The 20808-nt window shown below is 43.1% G+C and overlaps 1 protein-coding gene across 3 annotated transcripts in view; it reads right to left on the bottom strand.

Moving 5' to 3' along the window:
- ppargc1b (peroxisome proliferator-activated receptor gamma, coactivator 1 beta) overlaps positions 1–20808 on the bottom strand; it is a 100299-nt gene that overhangs the window by 74462 nt on the left and 5029 nt on the right. Inside the window, exon 2 of one of the 3 annotated variants that reach the window (XM_018679597.2) lies at positions 15941–16106. In XM_018679597.2, coding sequence (XP_018535113.1) covers positions 15941–16021 — 81 coding nt within the window. In that variant the 5' untranslated portion in view covers positions 16022–16106. Of the gene's footprint in view, positions 1–15940; positions 16107–20808 lie in introns of those variants that run through there. The other 2 variants (XM_018679599.2, XM_018679601.2) reach the window with 2 other exon arrangements.

Below are 20808 nucleotides of genomic sequence, written 5' to 3'. Positions count from 1 at the left end.
GCCTGCCTCTGACAGTGTTTGTGCTCCTCACCCTGCCGGTGTGTGACTGTGTGCTGTCAAGCTAAATCCCACATTTGATTGACAAAACATCCATCAGTCACTTACGGTAACTTGTGCTTGTCACTGGTGTGTGTATATATGTGTGTGTGTGTGTGTGTGTGTGTGTGTGTTGCCCCAGTAACTGCTATCTCAAACTAGACATCTCCAAAACTACTGGTTAGAAGGATATTCAAGTGAAATGCAGGGAGAGGGAGAGGTAGGGGGAGCGATGCTGAACATCAAAGAGAACGAAAGTGAATCAGAATAAAGAGAAAAGAGTGAAAAGGACTGAATACAGTAAAAAGGAGAGGAGGAGAGAGAAGACAGGGAGAGAGACACAGCCAGAGCAACTGAGAGGGGGGGGTGAGTGAAAAGTGAAAAGGGGGAGAGAAATAAAAAGAAGGAGAGAGTTGAAACGAGGTCAGGCGCTGCTGAGAAAAGCACAAAGCTGAGCAGAGCTGAGGGAAAAGCATGAAGCATGGAGAGAAATACAGCAGAGGTGTGTGTGTGTGTGTGTGTGCAAAAGGTGTGTGATGACAGGAAAGAGAGGTGTGTAGGGCTTGAACATGCAACGCACACAGCACATACACAGAGCTGCTGTGATTGACAGATGGGCAGTGGTAAAATACTAACCAACCAATCAACCGACCGACTGACACTGTTACTGATACTGATACTGTTCACCTAGTGCTGCTTTTTCAGTGCGAAATAATTTCCCTTTACACCAGCTTTTTTCACCACCTGTCATCAGAGTCTGATGTATTACTTATTTATTGGAGAGTGGCCACTGAAAATGTTCATTTCCTATTGGCACCAGTTTCAGTTGAGCCAACAGCAGCTTCTGCTTAATGCTGCGTTACCAATCAATACTCTCACTGGTGAAACTGACTTCACCACTGTGCAAGTCAAAACTGACTAAACACAGATGAACTCACAGTCAACGAACCTTATAGATTACTGGAAACGAAAGACAATCTGAACATAGCATCTCTGTGTTAAGCAGTAAGGGGATAGGAGCGATAACACCCTGATATAGGAAATAATGTAAAAATATGACGTGAAGCAGATGCATTTATTCCACTATGATGTATTTATTCCACCCATACATCCATTATCGACATCCACTTATCCTGTGTGGGCTTGCTGGAAGCAGAAGGCCGTCCTAGCTTACACAGGAAGAAAGGTGGGGTACACCCAGGTTGTTATTCTATCATGACAACAACACCTATGGGCTTTAGAGTCCCCAGATAACCCAACCTGCACATTTTTGTACTCTTTAAAATTCCTCTATCAATACCCAGCCCTGCTGAGTAATCCCTAATGACTGCCTTAATGCTATTTGAGAGGGTTTTTTTATCTCAGCCAAGATAGAAAATGAAAGGGAAAATCCGTGTTAATATTTATCTTATGCATCAAGATGACTGTGCTGGTTTGAAATGCAGCGAGTCTCTGCTCAGGCAGCACGTACACATACACACTGGCTTTGGTAAACCCATTCCAGACGAGCACTGAGTATTAATGCAGGGTAAACACATGAAGAAGAATTCCCACAGCGAGGTGACAATAAAACCCGCACGAGCTGATCCACTCAACTGCTCAGCTGCCGGGACTCTCCATTCACATCCACACACACACACACACACACACACCCATATATTCATAACCAAACATTTTCCCATGTAAACACATGAAGAGTTACTCTTAAAAACAAACACTTCTCACTCACACACACAAAACATGCCTGCAGAAACACACCTTTATTCACTCACCATAAAAGAATTTGGCTTATTAACCATATTGCATCATGGTAGTGACATTCCTCCTGTCAACAGCGCCCCCGCCTTGGAGTGTGAGAGGGAAACAATGAACGACAGCTGAGCGAGGAGAGACTTACTACACACTACAACATGGGTGTGCCAGGAATCAACAAGACGCCACTCGTTTTTAAAAAGTGTTGATATTCACAGCCTAGAGACAGACAGACAGACAGACTGAGCGTGTGATAGGGAGACTAAACACAATAATAAGCTGATTTAAAATCATTTCGTCATTAACCTGAGCCTGTTGCTCCCTGCGGGAAGCTCTCAATTTTGTGATTACAGCAATTAGTGTGAATTATTAGATCAATCTCTGCAGCGCTGTGTGTAGTTTTTGACCAAATCAGCTGCAGAACGAAGTGGCTTTGATACAGTCATCAGAAAAAAACGCTGCAGTGAATCTACAGGGAACTGAGTTAAGCTCACAAAATGAATGACGTCTGATGGCGCAGAGTTTTTTGCAGATATGGTGATTATGACCACGTCAGCTGATGTCCCTGCCAATGATGACTGTCTGCAGAACAAAACAGTGATACTGAATACTGAGGTCAAAGCCATATGGGTTTAAATCAATCATTTCACGATTATTGTGATCAAAAACACAACAAACCTAGACCTAGATCTCTGAAAATGATCAGTTTTCATAGTTTTTGATCTGATTTTGTACACATTTGCATGATATATACCAATATTAGAGAAGTATTCTTATTAATTGCTTCCATATTTCACAGCCAAAACTATTACTGGCAGAAAAAGGCACTCAATTGTTGGTTGATTACACAGCCCCAAGGAAGCAGGTCCACACTCTTCATGCATGGTATGAATGCTGAGGAGTGTGTGGCGGTAAATATGCATGTGCAAGCACTGCTGTATGCCCGTGTCCACGTGTAGTGTGTGTGCGTAATGCCATATCAGCGTAGCACTGAGCACTGCGGTCACGCAAGCCTGAGCAGCCTTTGGGAAGTAGGTCAATGAGTGAGAGAGAGAAGAGAGAGAGGAGAGAGAGATGGAGTGATGGTCGGATATAAAGTGGAAGAAGAAGAAGAAATAAGAACACACGCAAAGGCCGGGAGGAGAAGTGGAAAGTTACCAGTTGGGGAAAAAAGCAGGATGCCTGTTTTACTGAGAACATGTACACACACGCCATATATGGCATGAATGTTAACTCGTGTGTGTGTGTGTGTGTGTGCAGTAAATATGTGTGTGCCAGTGTGTTTGTATATGCATCCCAAAGGACATCAGTGGCCTCACCCACCTCTCTCGCTCCCTCTGCAATATGCAGGTAGAAGCCTGCTGCTTGCTCACAACCCACACACATGACTCACACACTCAAACACAACACACACACACACACACACCTCTAAACTTTCCATCACTAAGCCCTGCAGAGCCGCCTGAGCCCATCACTGCGAGCCAACTCCACCCTAAGGTGTTTATCATTATGAATTATCAGTGAAATTACATCGCATTATCAGGAGAATATATCACAATATAAGGTTATTACATTTCAGACCCCAACAGAGAAGCAATTTATTAAGTTCTGATGAGTTATTACATTAGTAGGCAGTTACTAAGTTAGTGCAAGGCTGGTAATTGATCATCTCTTTTATTTTCTAGGCTGGGGATCAGAATCAGAGCTGGTGCTCCGGCTGTGATCGAGTGCTACGGCTATCTGGAGAGATAGCCGTAGCACTCGTATAGTAATTATGACTGAATCAGAGGTCACACACAGGTCAAATGTGTGTGATGTGACAGTGACGAGTGCACATCTGTGCCAAGGAACCTATTTATAAACACACACTCGCTGCTGCAGGGACACACACACAGTTCATAGACATTAATGCGCCTTTTATCTGAGGAAGTAACGACATCTAAAAATAACAACAAATGGCTTTTAAAGTGGAGTAATGGCAGAGCAGAACTGCTTAGTGTGTGTGTGTGTGTGTGTGTCACTGCACTCAACCGTATCAAATAATGTTGATAGGCTGTGTTCCTAGATAACCGCAGGTAACTAAGTGTGTGTGTGTGTGTGTGTGTGTGTGTGTGTGTGTGTGTAAAAAGAGCATGCTCACACCAGTCTGTGCTTGCCTTCCCCTGGCACCTGGTCGCCACGGCTATGTGCCATGCTGACGTGTGTGTGTGTGTGTGTGTGTGTGTGTGTGTGTGCCCTCTTGTCCTCATGCTCCCTTACACCCTGCCATGGAAATTTCCTTTAACCTTTTCTCTCATTTACACCACTGCCCTTGAGAGACCAAGAACACACACACATGAACCAACACTAGCGCACACACACACACATGCACACATCGCGCACACACACACACACACACACAGGAGGGTGCAGTAGGCAACGGTAGAGATAAACCAACGGTCACAGTTTGTGTGTTCAACTCCTGAAACCAACAAAATCAGCTCAACAGTCACATGATTGTTACTCCTACTACTACAACTACAACTGCTTCTACTACCACTACTACTAGTGGTGGAGTACTACTACTACTTCCAGTGATGAGTACAACAACTTCCTTACCACTACTACTACTACTACTACTACTACAACTGCCTTTAAACGGACAAGCTTACTACTGAAGGTAGCATACTGCTAATTCTACTGCAGCTACTAGTACTTCTAAAATGGCTTCTACTACCACCATTACTCGAAAAACTACTACTGCTTCTGTAATTGCTACAACACTTACTTACTAGTGCTTAAGTACTACTCTACCATCACTTCCAGTACTACTACCACTATACTCCTGCTGATACTACACCTACTTTTACTGCTGCTTCTACTACATCTACAACTTCTCCTAATTCTACTGAGCCTGCTGTTTGTTTGCCTGCTGCCACCACTACTGCAACTACTACTACGAGTTGTGAGTATTTCAAGCATTGTTATCACTACAGCACCAATAATAGTGCTAATACGGGTTCTGCGATAACTCCATCTGCTACTGCTACATTTGTGCAGCCATTACTGTTGTATATGAGTGATAATTTAGTGTATTAATGAGCTGACATCCCTGCTGCTGCATTACTCCTTCAACCCCAGCAGAGGAACCATTTAGAAACTCTGCATTACCCATGAATGCTCTGTGTAATCCTGAACCTTGTGGAGCATGAGTTGTAATCACATACAATAATCCTGCTGGACCAGTGGATTATTGGGAGGGAACAGACACACTGGTATATACATTTTGGTTGGCAGACTACCACTGAGTGTGTGTGTGTCACCTCTACGGTCCAGCAGGCTATAGTGTCGGTGTCAGAGGAGAGATGATGTGTTTGTGCAGTTGGGCCCTTGCCCGTCCACGGTCCAGACATCTTTACAACTCGATCTGTCTGTCGGCTAAGTCGGGGCAAGCCCCAGCCAAAACACTGGCACAAAGTCAAGGAGAGAGGGAGAGAGAGACCTGCGTTGTGGGCTGTGACAGAGACCAAACCAATATCAGCACTCACACAACTCTCATTCATCTCCCATGTTTTATTACAGTGCTGCACAGCATCAAAGTCTCAATTTTAACAACAGCACAAAGTGTCAAAGTCCAGTTTATTAACTGTAGCAGACAGTGAACAAGCCCTACTTTTTACAGTGGTAGATAAGCTCAAATCTCACTTTTTACAGCTGCAGACAACATCAAAACCTTATTGTTCAAGATTTCATATAAACCCTGTTTTAAAAGGAATTCCACATTTTTCCAGGGATAATCACAAGCATCATAAAAGCTTGACTCTTTGTAGCATCAGTCATCTCTTGGTAGAGATGCAATTAGGATTTTAATTACTTAATTATTTAATTATTACAATATAACTGTATAATTCGCCTTTTAACAGCAGCGACAACTGCAATTCATACACTGTGCGATGCCCAGATTCCCAACATCTGATCCCACCCACTTCCATTATCTGGTAAACGCTTCAAATGCCACTTCTTGCACAAATGTGGAGAGATGGCTAACATCAGGCTCAGCATGATGCTGACATGTCGCTGTGGTATCAGCATCCCTCTCATCTCATCTGCCTCTCATCTCGTCAGATTTTAGAAACAGACACAGCCCTCGCTACACTCTTTCTGCCTTAAAATAAGACGTTTCCCTGGTGGCTGCCCCGATGATAAATCAGGTAACGGAGGAGGAGAGCTTTAAAGAAATAGGGCAGGCAGCTAGCTCGGTGACTGCTGGGCCTCCACGCGCTTTCCTACAAAGCCCTGAGCTGCTGGGTGAGATTGGATTCCCTCTCCTTCAACCCCTTCCTATCTCCTTCAGGTGATGTACAGAGCTGCTGTGTTTCTGTGTGTGTGTGTGTGTGTGTGTGTGTGCGTGTGCAGAGAATGACAAATAGTCTCACGCTCATGTTGACACTATCAATATAGCAACAGGGTCCCTGTGATGAATACAAATTGCAAGTAAAGGTTAGCTAAGGACACATGACAAATGTACACACACACACATCTGCACATATGCACAACTGTCAACATGTATGTGCTGAGACAGAAGTATGAAAAGGGCCTGAAACGTGAGGAGGAATTCAGATGAGGGATGTATGCATGCATTATTTCTCTACAGTTAACATATTCCTGTGCCTCTGCACAGAAGAAAGCCTGGTCTTAACACAATGCAATCCAGTTTATCGACCCTCTGAAGCAAAAACTGAAGAAAATACTCACAATACACTCAAGTCAATATGTTGATTTTTAAAGCACAGGCAACCTGAATGACAATATTTACACAGAAACAACAGAATGACATCCAGAGCGTGCCGAGTGTGCGGTAAATACAACATGTTGACGTAAAAGGAAGTGCTGCTGAACATAAACATGTAGGCAGTCACATGTAGGGAAACATTTCTTTAAGCTCTTACTGGGCTCCGTTTCCTGTCACCTATACATTATTATGATTATGCATCCTGTTCCCTCCAAGCCCTCCCCCCAGTATATGCTCAGAGACCTAACCAGTGTTGGAATAATACTACCTGGCTCTGCATTGTCTCTGATGTCAGTTAAGTTTGTGTTAATATGGTTAAACAAGCTTTATTTGGGAAGATGTTCCCCGTGAGGACAGTACAAACTAACACACTGAGGGTGTTCAATTAGTATTTGAAACAAGAGAGTGCCGCAAGAACAGGTCGTAATACAGGGCCAGCTTTATTTTATATTCCCAGACTTTACAAACATTAAATTAGGGTTGCACTTAATAATAATTTAATGTCAGAAAAACGTCCCATCAAACCCCAAAAATATTAAATTCACAGAGAGAGAAAAGCGGCAACACTTGGTGAGGCTTTTCTGTCACTGATACATCAACTAGTCCAGGTCCAAGTCAAACCAACTGACACACAGTGAACCTGGAGGTCTGGAGGTCTGGAGGTCTGGAGGTCTGGTGCCACAGCACAGTCGCAAATGTTCTCTTAAGGCAACAGAAAAGCCGGAACCAGAACATTTCAAGAACTGGAAAAAAGTTCTCGTCCCACAGCAGCGAGCATGCAGTTTATCTCTCTGACAAGACAGAGATACTGAACCTACTCACCATCAGTGAGCCACAAAGGTTAAATGGTATGTAAATGATGATTTAACAATAAATAACAGAAATGATAAATCCTGTGTGGTCTGCTGAGTGTCTGACTGTGGCATAAAGATAAGAGCCATAAAAAAAGAGAAGGAAAGGAAGAAAATATGATGAGAGGTGATAACAGTGAATCACAGCACTGACTGTAAAGTATATAATCTGTATTAAAACTATAGCCTGGAGTGAGTGAGCGAGAGAAACGAGATGGAGGAGAAATTTACATCTTCACATCCCACTCTGGTTTGAGTCACAGTGAGAACGGCAACAACCTGGAACACAGCGAAGAACCGAATAGATTTTCATATAAATTAAGACAGGCAAACGGCAGCAGATGAATACCTAATAAGACACTCGCTCACTGGTGTCTCTTTTTTTTTTTTCCTTCCACCATATCTGTTCCCTCTGCCTCTCACTGTAACACACGCAATGAAGCCATTGTGCGTGTTGGGCACTTTGCACGGTTGAGTGCTGCTCTGTTGCTCCACCTCAGGGGGAAGAAGAACTGTTTGGAAAATCCTGCAGAGTGCATGCAAGATAGGAAGCAAACTGGATTTCGAGATTCTGCAGCAGTTCCCCGTCTATAAAGACCTGTCCTGTCTATGTTCTGATCAGAGCTTCCTCTGCTGACCCTGTGACCTCTGACCTTTCCTGTTCCCTTGATGCTGTAGGCATTTATTTACATTCTGTGACAGTAAACCAGTCCTACAGAACAACATTAAATGATCTTAGCAGGTCCAAACCAGGCTACAGAGAAGCAGAAACAGAGCTCAGGTGTAGCCTGATACAGCCCTGCGAGTGGAAACCTAATGAAGGAAATCTAATGAAGGAGTAATGTGTAGCTGTGTTTGGCCCTAAACCACGCTGCTCAGTAAGCCTTCTCTAGCCCTGTTTATCCCTGTGTTGAAAACCAGGCTAAAGGTTAGCACTCACTGCTGTGCTGCTCTGTAGCAGAGACCAAAGATAAAGCTACATGATTAAAAGAGAAGAGAAAAAAAGACAAATTATCATGATGGAAATCGATGGATGGATGGTGGTGATAATAACCCGAGCACTAAATGAATCTGGATGATATCTTTAGTCACTCTCTATCCTGTGTGAGCTGCACAATTAATCATATTAAAACTGCAATTTGGATTCATATCTCCATGCAGTCTCAATGAAATCAATTCTGCTATATTTGCATTAACACTGGAGATCCGCTGCATTAAATCGAGGACTTCTAATTACTCACATGAACAAATGACGAGACTGCGTTAGACCATGTGACAAACTGCGTAGAAGCAGAGTGGACGGAAACTTAAAGGAATCTGATCTCAACATCTCTGGAACTTTTTCAGGAAAGATTAAGATGATCAGAAAAAACATCGTTTGCAAACAGTGTTTTGACATATAGTTACAGTGTGGCACAGTTTTATGTAACTGCTTGACATTACAAGAGATAATGAAGCTAACAATGCTACACATCACATCAGCACACCTGAAAAGATCTCACAGGAACAAGGAGATCATTGTAATCTGATTTCTGAGTAAGAAAATTACGATTCTTATTAAATCCAGGATCATGCAGCTCTGATGTGTGTGTGTGTGTGTGTGTGAGTGTGTGTTAGCTGTAGCCTGTGATGCCAAGCAGGCCTGGGGTGAGCAGCTGACGAATCACCAAGCAATTAATTATTGAAAGACCCCTCACCTGCCTCTGCTAGCATGTTAGCTCACAACAGCACACTGCAACATGTGACACACAGAAACATGCATACAGCACATGCAGTTTATGATCCTTGCTTGCACGCACACACACACACACACACAGGCCCCGTGGGGGGGTCAGCGTCTAAGCCGGATGCCTGATGAACCTCGTAGGGATTTGGGAGGAAGCAGCCATATTCCCAGCGCCCACTCTGACGCACACAAGCACACGATGAGGATCAACCACACATAAACACCCATTTATAGTGAACTACACTCACACACACACAGATATCCACTGGGCACCTTGGTGCAGCACCACAGCAACCACCAGTGAGCACCCAGAGTCAGGTTCGGAAATATTACCCAGACCAGCAGCAACAGAGCGAAGCCATATCTGTTTGTGAGCAGAGGAAATGTAAGGACAACACATCAGACACAGCTGGCCAGGAATAATCCTTCCAGCACTTTGTTCTCCTGCTCTCTCAGATTATGATCAGGGGAATATTTTGTTCTATCTTACAACACAACACCTTGACCCTCTGACCTTTAACCAGCATGAGCTACATCCCTGAAATATTGACTGTAATCTGCAAAATGTAAATGCAGTCTGAGCTTATATACACATTTCTGCACATACTGTATGTCCAAGTGATGCTCATGAGCCCAAGTGTGTGTGGCAGTGTGTGTGTGTCCAGTACATAGTGACAGAAGGGACAGGTGAGTCACTGTAGGGCTGCAAGCTGGACACATTGCACTGCAGCGCCGCACATCACGACTCAAGAAGCAGAGAGAAAGATAATGACACAGAACTGGACATATAACGGAACGAGAGGCAAAAACCTGAAAGAGAAACTCAAAATCTGTGAACAGATAAGATGTAGGCAAAGTCCCTGGCACAGTGTAAATCCCAGTCACTGCCAATAACACCTGTATCCATCACTCCTGGGTGGAACTTCAAAGCCTTGTTATTTATACACCTGTCTGTCTACCTGCCTACCTGACTTGTCTGGATCCTTCACTCTGTCACTGTCCAATTTAAATCAGATTTACTGCTCTGCATCGGAACTGAGCGCCTACGTGCTTGGAGACGAAGTACAGACGCATTATAAGGATGATCGATACACCCTGTAAAACAGCGTAAGACTAATGAGTGTGTTACTGTTTTATTCAAACTAATATCTACGAGGGCAGACACTTGATAATCCCATTATTATTTCTAATCCCACCTGCTTTTTTCTCACCATCGGATCAGGTTTCTACAGGAGCCTGAACGCCACATTTAAAAGGAGTAATCCGCCTTTTCTCCCTTTGTTTTTGCCTCCATCTTTGGTATTCACTGCTCAGGCATCTCTGCTATGTTCTTTCCACAGTTGGCTGGTCAATCAAAAAGCAGCTGTCACACTCACAAGTTGTTGTTTCTTTGACATTTTTGCTGATTTTTTTTCTGCATCATCACTGCACATGCTAAATTCATAGCTGTTTCTTTCTGCTGTTCAATGAAAATAAAAGAATGTGTGGGATGAGCTTACAGACACCAAAAAGCTTTGGTGAAATGACCTATATTGTAATTTAAAGTGAGTAAAAGAAAATGTGCATATTTAATAATTGGTAACTAAAAGCTTGATGTCAATCTGTCCCTGCAGAATCACACTATCAGACCAAATCCATCTACACAGCTAAACGTGGTCTGTAAGGGACTGTGTGACTTCTGATCCCAGACGGGATAGGATCACCTGATAGTCAGGGATGAGAGCGTACACACACACTCAGACGCATTATGGTTATGGGATAAAGTGCTGACTGACAGTTTAAGGCTCTATAGGGCTGCACAACAGCACAGTAATGGCTTTAAGCTTTATTAAGTTTTCCATTTGGTACATGTAGGCGTCGTTTCAGAGATGCAATTACTGTTTTAAACACTTAAGAGATGAGTTTTACCTTGATTAGTCTACTTGATAATAACATGTAACTTGGGGCTCAGAGGAGGCAAACATGGAGGCGATGAGTAATCTGCTGGAGTCTGGGGACAAGGTGTTCTTTAAAAGTTTTTCTAAAGTTTTTTAATTCACATCATCAACTCACATCTTGCTCCAGTCTCGGGCTGTTTTCTTCTTTGTGTTTTTTTGATCACACTCCTACAATTACGTGTTAATTTATTGGGTGTGAAAATCTGCAGTTGACAGTCTAGATACAGTTTAAGCAGAGAGCAAACTTTATCAACTCCACATGACACGGAGGCTTTGAATCACAGAATCTTTTAGAAGAAGTCAGACAGTAGTGTAGTGGGGTAACTTGGACGCATTCTTTGCAATAAAACTTTGATGATCCCTGTGAGGAAACTGGTGCAACTATTTTTACTCGACAACCTGACCTCCAGACATGAACAGAACTTCAAAATAACTTGACCAAAAAAAAAGTCACACGCGATTTCAAAGCACATGTAGCTGGTGAAATGTGTGTCACATTGTGTTCTGATCTTAATTTTCAAATGGGGAATAGAAGATTCCACTTTTTCTCACTGGAAACCAACACGTGTGCTTTGAATCCACACGTGACTTTCTCTGTCTGTGAGCGGGGTTGCTTAACTGCTGCGCTGGACGGCAGGAACAGACTAGATGAGCCACAGCTAATATTTTACTAGCATGTGCCCTGTGGCTGGTTGTGTCCTGTTGCAGCAGGATGATGACTGACGTTAAGACGGCCTGATCTTCCCTGAGTCAATCTCCTGAACGGACCAAGACCGGCCCCCCGACACTCGGTCAATGATTAGCACTGGAATAGATCTGACAGACCGACTGCACTGGAAAACAGGGCCAGTCATATAACTGCAGATGGAGGACAACGACAAAACCATGGTTCCCTGCTTTTCTCTTTGTTTTGTGATTAATGTCACCTGTAGTTCATCTGATTGGTTTTGTGTTTAGATAACAGCAGCGGGCCAGGCAGCTAGCTAACTGTTATTCAGGTTAACTGAAGCTAGAACACAACCCAAATGAGAGCTTTTAGCCATGTCACAGTAACCCAGAAACAAATCTACTTTATCTGATCTTTCACTTTCATTCATTCATGATGGAAGTGAACGACAACAACCTTTTAATGTTGACCTAAATTTGTGCAACACTAACTCACTGATAGAAAGGTTAGAGGAGTAACTGCAGAAATTGACTAATTTGTTTTTACTAACACTTGGAAAGTAGAGATATCTGCAGCAGATGCACTGTAGCACTGTTAAACTACATAATTATGTGGTACATGAAACTGTGTGTTCAGCAGACACACCGAGGACATGCTCGACTGGAGACCGCACATTTGTTAGAGTGCTGTGCATTTACAGCAAAGACTGAAGCATCAGTCAACCACTGAATTATCACACGAGCCCCTGGTCAATGATCTGACGCAGCTCTAATGTGATAAAGACTTTGAGAGTGAATATTTAAAAAATCAAAGACGTCGTTACCGACTTCAGAAAAACATAAATTCTAATTCCCCGAAGCTATAAACTAGTGTAAGTACCTGGTACTCATAATAAAAAGGCGGTGATCTAATTATTTTATTACATTATCATACAGAGAAGTAGCATTGTACTTTCAGCAATGAAATGTTTATAATTTTGATGGGAACTTGTTGTTATTCTCCAGATACATTATAGAATCAGTCCTGACCTTCTCAGTGATTTGTTGGGACATTGTCAAGTCAGCCAGCAGAATGACTGTTGAGTATAAGCCTTTCTTGACATTTACAGCCGACAAATCATATGCAAAACAAACAATTTCTGCAAATCAGGGCCATTCCTGTTTCCAGAAATTAGGTACAACAGCCTCAAATTTTCATTCGCTCCCTGCACAATAAAAAAAACCCCACACTAAACTAAATATATCAAAAGACAGATAAAGGGCGGATTAAATGTTTGAATGAGAAAAAGACGGGAAGATGAAAAGAGAGATTTACAGTCAGCATGTGTACTGTATGTGTAAGAGCGGGCGAGAGAGGTAGAGGCTGTATGACAGAGAGAGAGGAGGGAGCAGTCACATGCTTGGAGGCGGAGGCGGAGGGGGGAGGGACTGCCTGTCACTCGTCTACGTCACGAATAACGCCTCCCTCCCTCCCTCCACTACAACTCACATGACTGCAGCAGCCCTGTTTCTGTAACTCCAGTCACGAGGATAGAGTAGTATTACAATAACCAGCCGGCAGGGGCGAGCGGCACAGACACACACTTAGAGAGAGAGAGGGAGAGGGAGGGGAGGGGGCAAGAGAAAGCCACCAACCAGCCCTAATAACCCTGAGTAAATATTAACATATTAACGCTGCATTTGTAGAATAGATAACCTTATCGTTCAAAGAAAAAACTTCAGCAGTGAAAAAATGCACAAGCTGATTTCTCTCCTGTTCCTTACACTCCGGTTGGACTTTATCTTCCTCTGTGTGTGTGTGTGTGTGTGTGTGTGTGTCACTCAAGGACTTTGCAGCAGTCCAGCCTTACAAGCCTCAGAGGAAAGATGTGCAAAGATTTTACAGCACGCATGTCACTATGGGAAAGATTAGAGTGAAATAAACAAAGTCTAGACTCTAGTGTTTTCATGTTCCTGATGCACCGTTCCATCAAGCACAGGTACAGTTGTCTTCTGCATCATTTTCCCAGAATGCAGCCTGACATGTTTAGTATTTTTGGAGACCATTTAATAAAGGGCAGGATAGTATCGTGATATCATGATAATAAAGTCATATTACAGGCGACTGATGCCATAGGACATATTAATATATCAATGTAGGATGTCACAGGATATAACGATAATCTGTGTGTCCTCCTCAATTATGGGCTGTTTCTTCCTCTTCACATCATGCAGTTCACATCTGTCTGTGTGTGTGTGTGTGTGTGTGTGTGTGTGTGTGTTATGTGGAAGCACATGTCACTGCTGCACGTTATAAATAGCCCACAGTCTCCCCGGATCCCACCACACACTGAATTAACCTGCTTAAACTGCCAATCAGCTGTTACAGACCCCCACCCCCAACACACACACACACACACACACCTATCACATCCTCCGATGACCGTGCAATCACAGCAATAGCAATCACCACGACGCAATCTGATGTCACACTGTGATGCAGTAAACACCGGGGTCCTGTATTCCGATGACAGACCGTGTGATGGGTTTACGTGCACGGTAATAATCCGTGCGTGCACTGGAAGCGCGACTCAACAGCAGCGGAAAGATGGAGATGAGACCTGATAATGTTCTGTGGTGTGAGATAGGCTTTTCCTCCTCCACCAAACCCCGTTCGGAATTCTGCTAATTTATTGTTTCCTTCTATGTGCGCAGTAAGACACGTATCATATTACACATCCTGAAGCTATTGTTAATCAATACATTCTAATAGTAAATTCGGATTACATCTAATATGCAAAACAACCCTTAATGTCGATGAAATATCAACTTCTATAATTGTTTAACATCACTCGCTAACGCCCTCCGTGGTTTTCCTTGGTAGGAGATTATTACGGGATTAGCAGGAGAACCAGTTGTTAAAATTCGCATATTCTTTCAATAAGTGCAGCTGGGAGTGCTGACTGCAGGCCGAATTAAAGCCAAACAACCTATACATTAATTTAAAATGTGAATTTATGCTTTAGGTGTTATGCATGATGTCTAACAAGCAGGGAATCCCTAAATTGAGCAGATTTCTCAACGCAGTTTGGCGTCTTGGCGTTTCCTTAAAATTCAGCGCAAAATAATTCCCCTGGGACCCCCCACAGCAACACTGCAGGTTAGTAAACTGCCCGTCATCATCATCTCAGCAGAAACAGCCCGAGGACCCGACGTTTTCGCTTCGCCAATGCAAAGAACCGTGTGAACCAGACTGGCGTTTTGTAACCGTTACCAAACGATTACGCAAATGATTACGAAAACATAAAATCGCACCAACTTTCTCAGCTGACCAAAACCCACAGACTCCTCTACATCTCATTGCTTTGCAGAACGTGGTCTGATTGATTTGCCAATCTTCGCAAATTACAGGGAATCGTCGGTGGGAGTTGCTCAAGTTCGCAGCGCACCGAGCAGCCCACGGACACCCAGCGAAGAGATCCAGAGATCCCCGGCTAAGCTCGCGGTGCTGTGGCAAGCAGCTTAGAATGGAGTGCATAAATAACATTACACAGCACTGATGTGTTGCAGTGTTTCCACAAACAGACTCTTTATTTAACATCCGCTTCGATTCTGCGAGAAAAATAAACAAAACGTAAAATCCACCGAGCCGAGCTACACATCAACAAAAACACACACACAGGTATGCGTTAAAAACATTCAAGCTAAGCAGTCCTGTGGCCAGTGGATTACTATCATAATGTCATATCATAATAGTCCTCCAGGCTAAGTCCATGCGTTCAGGGCGCACCACGTGTCCAAGTCCCCGGCACCGAAATTAAAACTTCCCTCAAGAATGCGTCAAAAGTTTCCAAAGCGCCCCTCTGCATACCGAATAATCCTCCCCGAGCAGCAGCTCACCGGCTGCGCTCGGCTTCCAGCGCCAGCACAGACACATTTATTCGCTTTAATCCGTCCACTTTCCTCATCGCCCGCGACCGATGACATTTCCTCCAAAAACACGTGAAAGCCAGACGTCAAGACATAGCAGACATTCACACACACACACACACACGCAGACCGAGACACCGGGTCGCGCTGAGCCGGGGAGATGCTGCTGACAAGCCGGGCGAAAGGCTCGCATCAGCCGGGCATAGCGCGCGCTACGGCCGGCGACGCGCAAAGACGCACCCCGGTCTGCAAAGCCCAAGGTCCCGTGTGTCCGCAGAGGCCGATATCTTACCTGGCTGCCGGAGTTTTCTGTCAGGTAATTGAAGACAAAGGACGAGAGTTCCTCATCTAATAGTGGAGCGCAGTCCGCCATCTTCTAGTGAATGAGGAGCCGTGGAGTCAGAGAGCGGAGTATAGGAGGAGAGGGAGGAGCGGCGGGCCGCCTGCAGGGGGCGCATCTGTTTACACACGGAGAGCAAACCAAGACATTAGAGACACGCGGTTCTCCAAAGCAGGGTCTGGGGACCTCCAGGGGCCACTGCAGTGGCTCTGGGGGTCCCCAGACTTAAATGGAAACGTTACCACTTATATGCTACAATTTGCCTACTGCAAGCAAATACAATGATTTCAATGCACAGTTAGTAGTATTAACAAACAGTTCATAATAGTATTTATTTTTTTTTTTTAGTCTAAATATGACGGTATTCTGTATTTACAGGTAAAATAATAACATGCTGGATTTTATATGAACTATTTTTGTATCCATGATGCATTTACTTGCAAATAAAAACATTTCATTCTGTTCTTCAGCCATATGTTATCATTTGATCACACAGAAAAGTTAAACCACAACACAGCCACTGATTCTAGCTGCTTCCATCTCATATGACTGTTACCTGTCAGTGTAAATCTCCATCTGCACCCCCTCCCCCCATTTGCCCTGGATGAACTCCACAAAGCATCTCAGAGTCTGACAGCTGTCAGTGATTTTCACATTTGTTCTTAGTATTTATAGACTGCTAATTTCTCCATGTTTATTTAGGTTTAAGTGTCATAAAACTCCACATGTAGCACCCAAGATTCAAGATTTCTGCTCATTATCAAAGCCAAAATTGAGTGAGCTAACATAAAACCAAACTTCAGTCATTATCACAAACACTAAAATACAAAGGGTCTGATCACTCAGGACGCACTTTGTGGGCTTTAAAACTCTAGTTGCACCACTCTGCCTTTGTTTTGAGAAGCCGGCACAGACATTAAGTGTCGGCAGCACCCCGCTGCTGTTGCCGGGCAACTGCAAAAACCAGCTCCTGTCAATCATTTAGCTAGCATGGTTGATGACATTAGCTGATGCCACTGTAACTACAGAAAAATCTGATGCTCTATTTCAGTCGCAACACTGCAAGTTGATGCTGTTTCTGGTGACATAAGATGGGCAGGGACGACGAACAGAAACTTTGTTTTTAATCTAACAGCAGAAATGTGTCTGTGCTGAGGGAGAGTGGATGAAGAGGAGCAGTGATGGAGGGTGTTTCTCTGAAACGGTGACTCTGTTCTAAGAGTAATTACATTAGCCTACTCTATTTCCTAGCTAGCATAGCTGTGGTAACTGCACTCATCCTCACTGTGAGGCTGAGTTTCACACACTCTGCTACTCTCAACAAAGTCCAGCTGATTCCTGAACACAGACCTAAGAACACACATGTAAATTTCACTCATTTTGCTAACATGCTAACAGCCGCGCAGACTGATAACAACTCTCTAACTCCTGTTAAGACAGAAACAGTCAGCCATGACATCAGTTGCCAAAGACTTTCATTAGATTTAAAGAAAATAACACACTCAGTGCTCAGCTTTGCCTTTAAAAGGTCAATCATTCAGAGCTGTGTTATTGCATGTGGCTCGGAAAAAGAAGAGCTACCGTGTCTGAACGAGCCAATCAACCTGAAACAACCTAGGATCTGATGGCAAAATTGCAGTGCACTTAAGTGACCAACGCCTGCCTGTGCTGTCAGTGAAAACACTGTCACTAAGAGTCCTCTCTGCTGTGTGCTCAGAGCTACACCTCTACCTCATTCCCCTGCAGTTGCATCATAATTCAATGAGGATGTCAGATCTGTACTGAAAGCTGCACATGCCTGAACTGAAACCGGAGCTGTTTGGTTTTGTTCATTGCTGCCCGTTTGGCATGTTTGTGTGATGATAACATTTTATCACCACATTACTTTTGAAAAGTTTTGGCTATAAACTCAACCAGTAACTGCGTCTGATCAGTTTTATGTCTGTGACTCATGCAGTTTGCTAAGAACACAAAGGCAGCTGGGACTGAACCAGATTCAAGAGTCACAGAGGTGACAGTATCATGACATGTAGTGGATCAGGGAGACACACACTTTAATGGGTTTCATCTGAGTTTGATTTTGGTTGAATGAGAAGTATGTAAATGCATAATATTACATCATGCACTGATATCATTACATGATGCAATCTGAAACTTTTACTGTAATGTCAGATTTTATGACATTTTTATGGCGTTCTGAGCTGTTATTACATTACAAGTCTCCACAATTGCAGCTATTCCCACAAGCAGCTGATGTAGGGCAGAAGGGAGAATCGAGCATCAGGACACACACACACACACAAACACAAAGTAACAGCAGTGATTGCAATGTTATCACTGCATTGCAGCAGAGGGTTTTTCTGCTCTGTAAGTGTGTGATGGTCAGGAAAAGGTTAACTGTCTGAGGCAGGTGATGGCCACAACAGAGCTCTGTGTGTCGTTCAAAGGCCTGGCTGACAACTCTGACCTTAATACAATGTGTGTGTGTCTGTATGCTTGTGCTTCTATCTGTGTGAGGACCAGCTCCTTTTAGAACTTAAGAATCATCTTAAAGCGACAAAATGTAACTTTGCCAATTACCCATGATCCCCAGCTCCTGGAGCAGGAAGTGCTGTCGCTATAACAAAAACACCAAACTCTGTTTCTAAGTCTTGATATTTCCCTCAGTTTCCTGGCTGGATATCAGAAATGAACACTGGTTTTTAACTGATCTACAGTTCAGCATTACTCTTGAACTTGTTGGGTCTGATTCCAGCAGTTTAATCTGCTGACTATCACTCAGTTAGAGGGAGATAGTACCTGAAAAAACAAAGTTACACAGAGCAACAATAGGTGTTCAAATGACAAAGGCTCCACTCTCCCTGTTACAAGTCAGTGAACCATCACAATGATTGTGACGCTGTTATTTTAAGGTTAAATAGCTGCATAAGTTCTTATTACTTCTTATAACTGCAGTCTTATTTTTGTATCTGTGATCTTTGTTCCTATCTGTGACAATAACACAGTACAGTACACAACAAAGTACTGTAATTACAGAGATCTGGCAAAAGAAGTCTGACAGGAAAGGAAACATGAGCAGTCCGTTGATAAAACAGGTTTTAAACAAAGCTCCAAGGTAAGACAAATTTGTTTGGAAGAGAAAACAAAAGGTGAGTGGGGAGATTTTAACCCAAACTGTCTGTTAGCACTATGGTTTGTATTACTTCAGTGGTCCTCACAAGTATAGAAGTACAAGAGACAAACAGAGAGAGAAAGACTGAAGGTTGGTAGGTTTTGCATATTTCTGTGTTTAAAAGAGAGGAAGTGTTTATATTAGAACAAGAGAGAAAAAAACGGAAATGTGTACGTCTGTATGCTGCAGTTATACATTTTTGTCAGTATGTCGTGTGTGTGTGTGTCTGTGTCTGTGTCATTTGAGGATACTGAAGTGGAGACCTTCCTCTTCCTCTTCCTTTTGAAAAGACTAAAGGTATTAAAGATATTAATTTTCAGGTACGTTAGCGTAGCCTCACCTCTAAAACATCACTGTAGATCTGAGAATTTGTCCCTGCTTGTTTAATGCAGTCAATAGACACATAAAGCAACTTCAGTCTGGCCTGTTGGAGACAGATGTTCATAAAATCATCATCATAAACCACACCTAAATCTCCTTATCAAATATAAATACGCAATACGAGGAAAAATCCCTCCTTTAAATTCTTTAAATGCTGTTGTAAAATAGCCATTGTGGATGCACTTTGTATTTCTGGCCCCATTTAGTTTTGTCCTGTGTGAGTAAAAGCCCCAGAGGAGACACTGGCAAAAAAAAATGTTTGGTTGAAAAAAATCAATTGTGAGGGGCGTCAGTCCCTTGGAAGCATTTCTATGGGACTGACACATTTTACAACGTTCAACAATCAGAAAGGAAAATCCATCTTAGAAGAGGCTTGAAGATCAAATTCTACTACAGCACCAACAGGAAACAATAGACCAGAATGCACTGCAGCTACACAACAGGTTTTGTTTTTAGTAAATGACGCATTCTTCTTATCTCAGTGCCATTGTGCAACCACAACTTGCAAACTGCTGTAACACTTTACTCTTGTGCCTTTAGAATACTTGATTGTTTTAACTGCAGGAACAGGCGTTTAGTCCTGTGTGTGCATTCAGTGTTGATGAGAATAACTATGACAATTTCAAAAACTGGGGTGATGTATACTTCTTGTTTTACAATCAGAGAGCTGAGATGAGTTGTGGAGGCCTTCTAACCCTTCCTCCTACTCCCACTCTCTGTGCATTGTACCCGTTACATAGACGTGCTCATCAAGTATCATTTATGCAGCTGATATCACATGGTAGCTTCAGTAGATGTGCCCCAGAAACCAACCAGTGCTCCTTTCCTAAAACACAAGCATCAGTGCAATGTAAGAATGATAGAAATTCAAAAATAAATCTATTAAAACGTTTCACCCAGATCCTTTCAGAACTGTGTCAAGATAAACCACCTCAGGGCCCTTATCAGCTTAGCTTATGTCGTGCTGTAATGGTGGACATTACCAAACAAACTTGCAATAAATCAAATTAACCATAGCTAATATAGCCATATAGTGAACAGGGGCCATTTCAGGCCATGAAGGTCTGAGAGTCCAGGGCTGTGTCCCTCTTCTCCACCAAAATAACAACTGCTTTTTGTTCTGTGAGCGTACTGTATGTTTGAAACTGACATAGTTACATATTGTACAAGTCGTGACAACTAGTAAAAATAGCAGTCTCTTGCTCTAATTCAGCAGCTTGCTATGTTTGCATGTTGTGTGGTCGGTGGTGTCCACAGAACAAGAGGC

Source organism: Lates calcarifer, linkage group LG8 (assembly GCF_001640805.2).
Source record: "Lates calcarifer isolate ASB-BC8 linkage group LG8, TLL_Latcal_v3, whole genome shotgun sequence".
In the NCBI taxonomy this organism is placed as follows: domain Eukaryota; kingdom Metazoa; phylum Chordata; class Actinopteri; family Centropomidae; genus Lates; species Lates calcarifer.
This window is presented reverse-complemented; position numbering and strand designations above follow the sequence as displayed.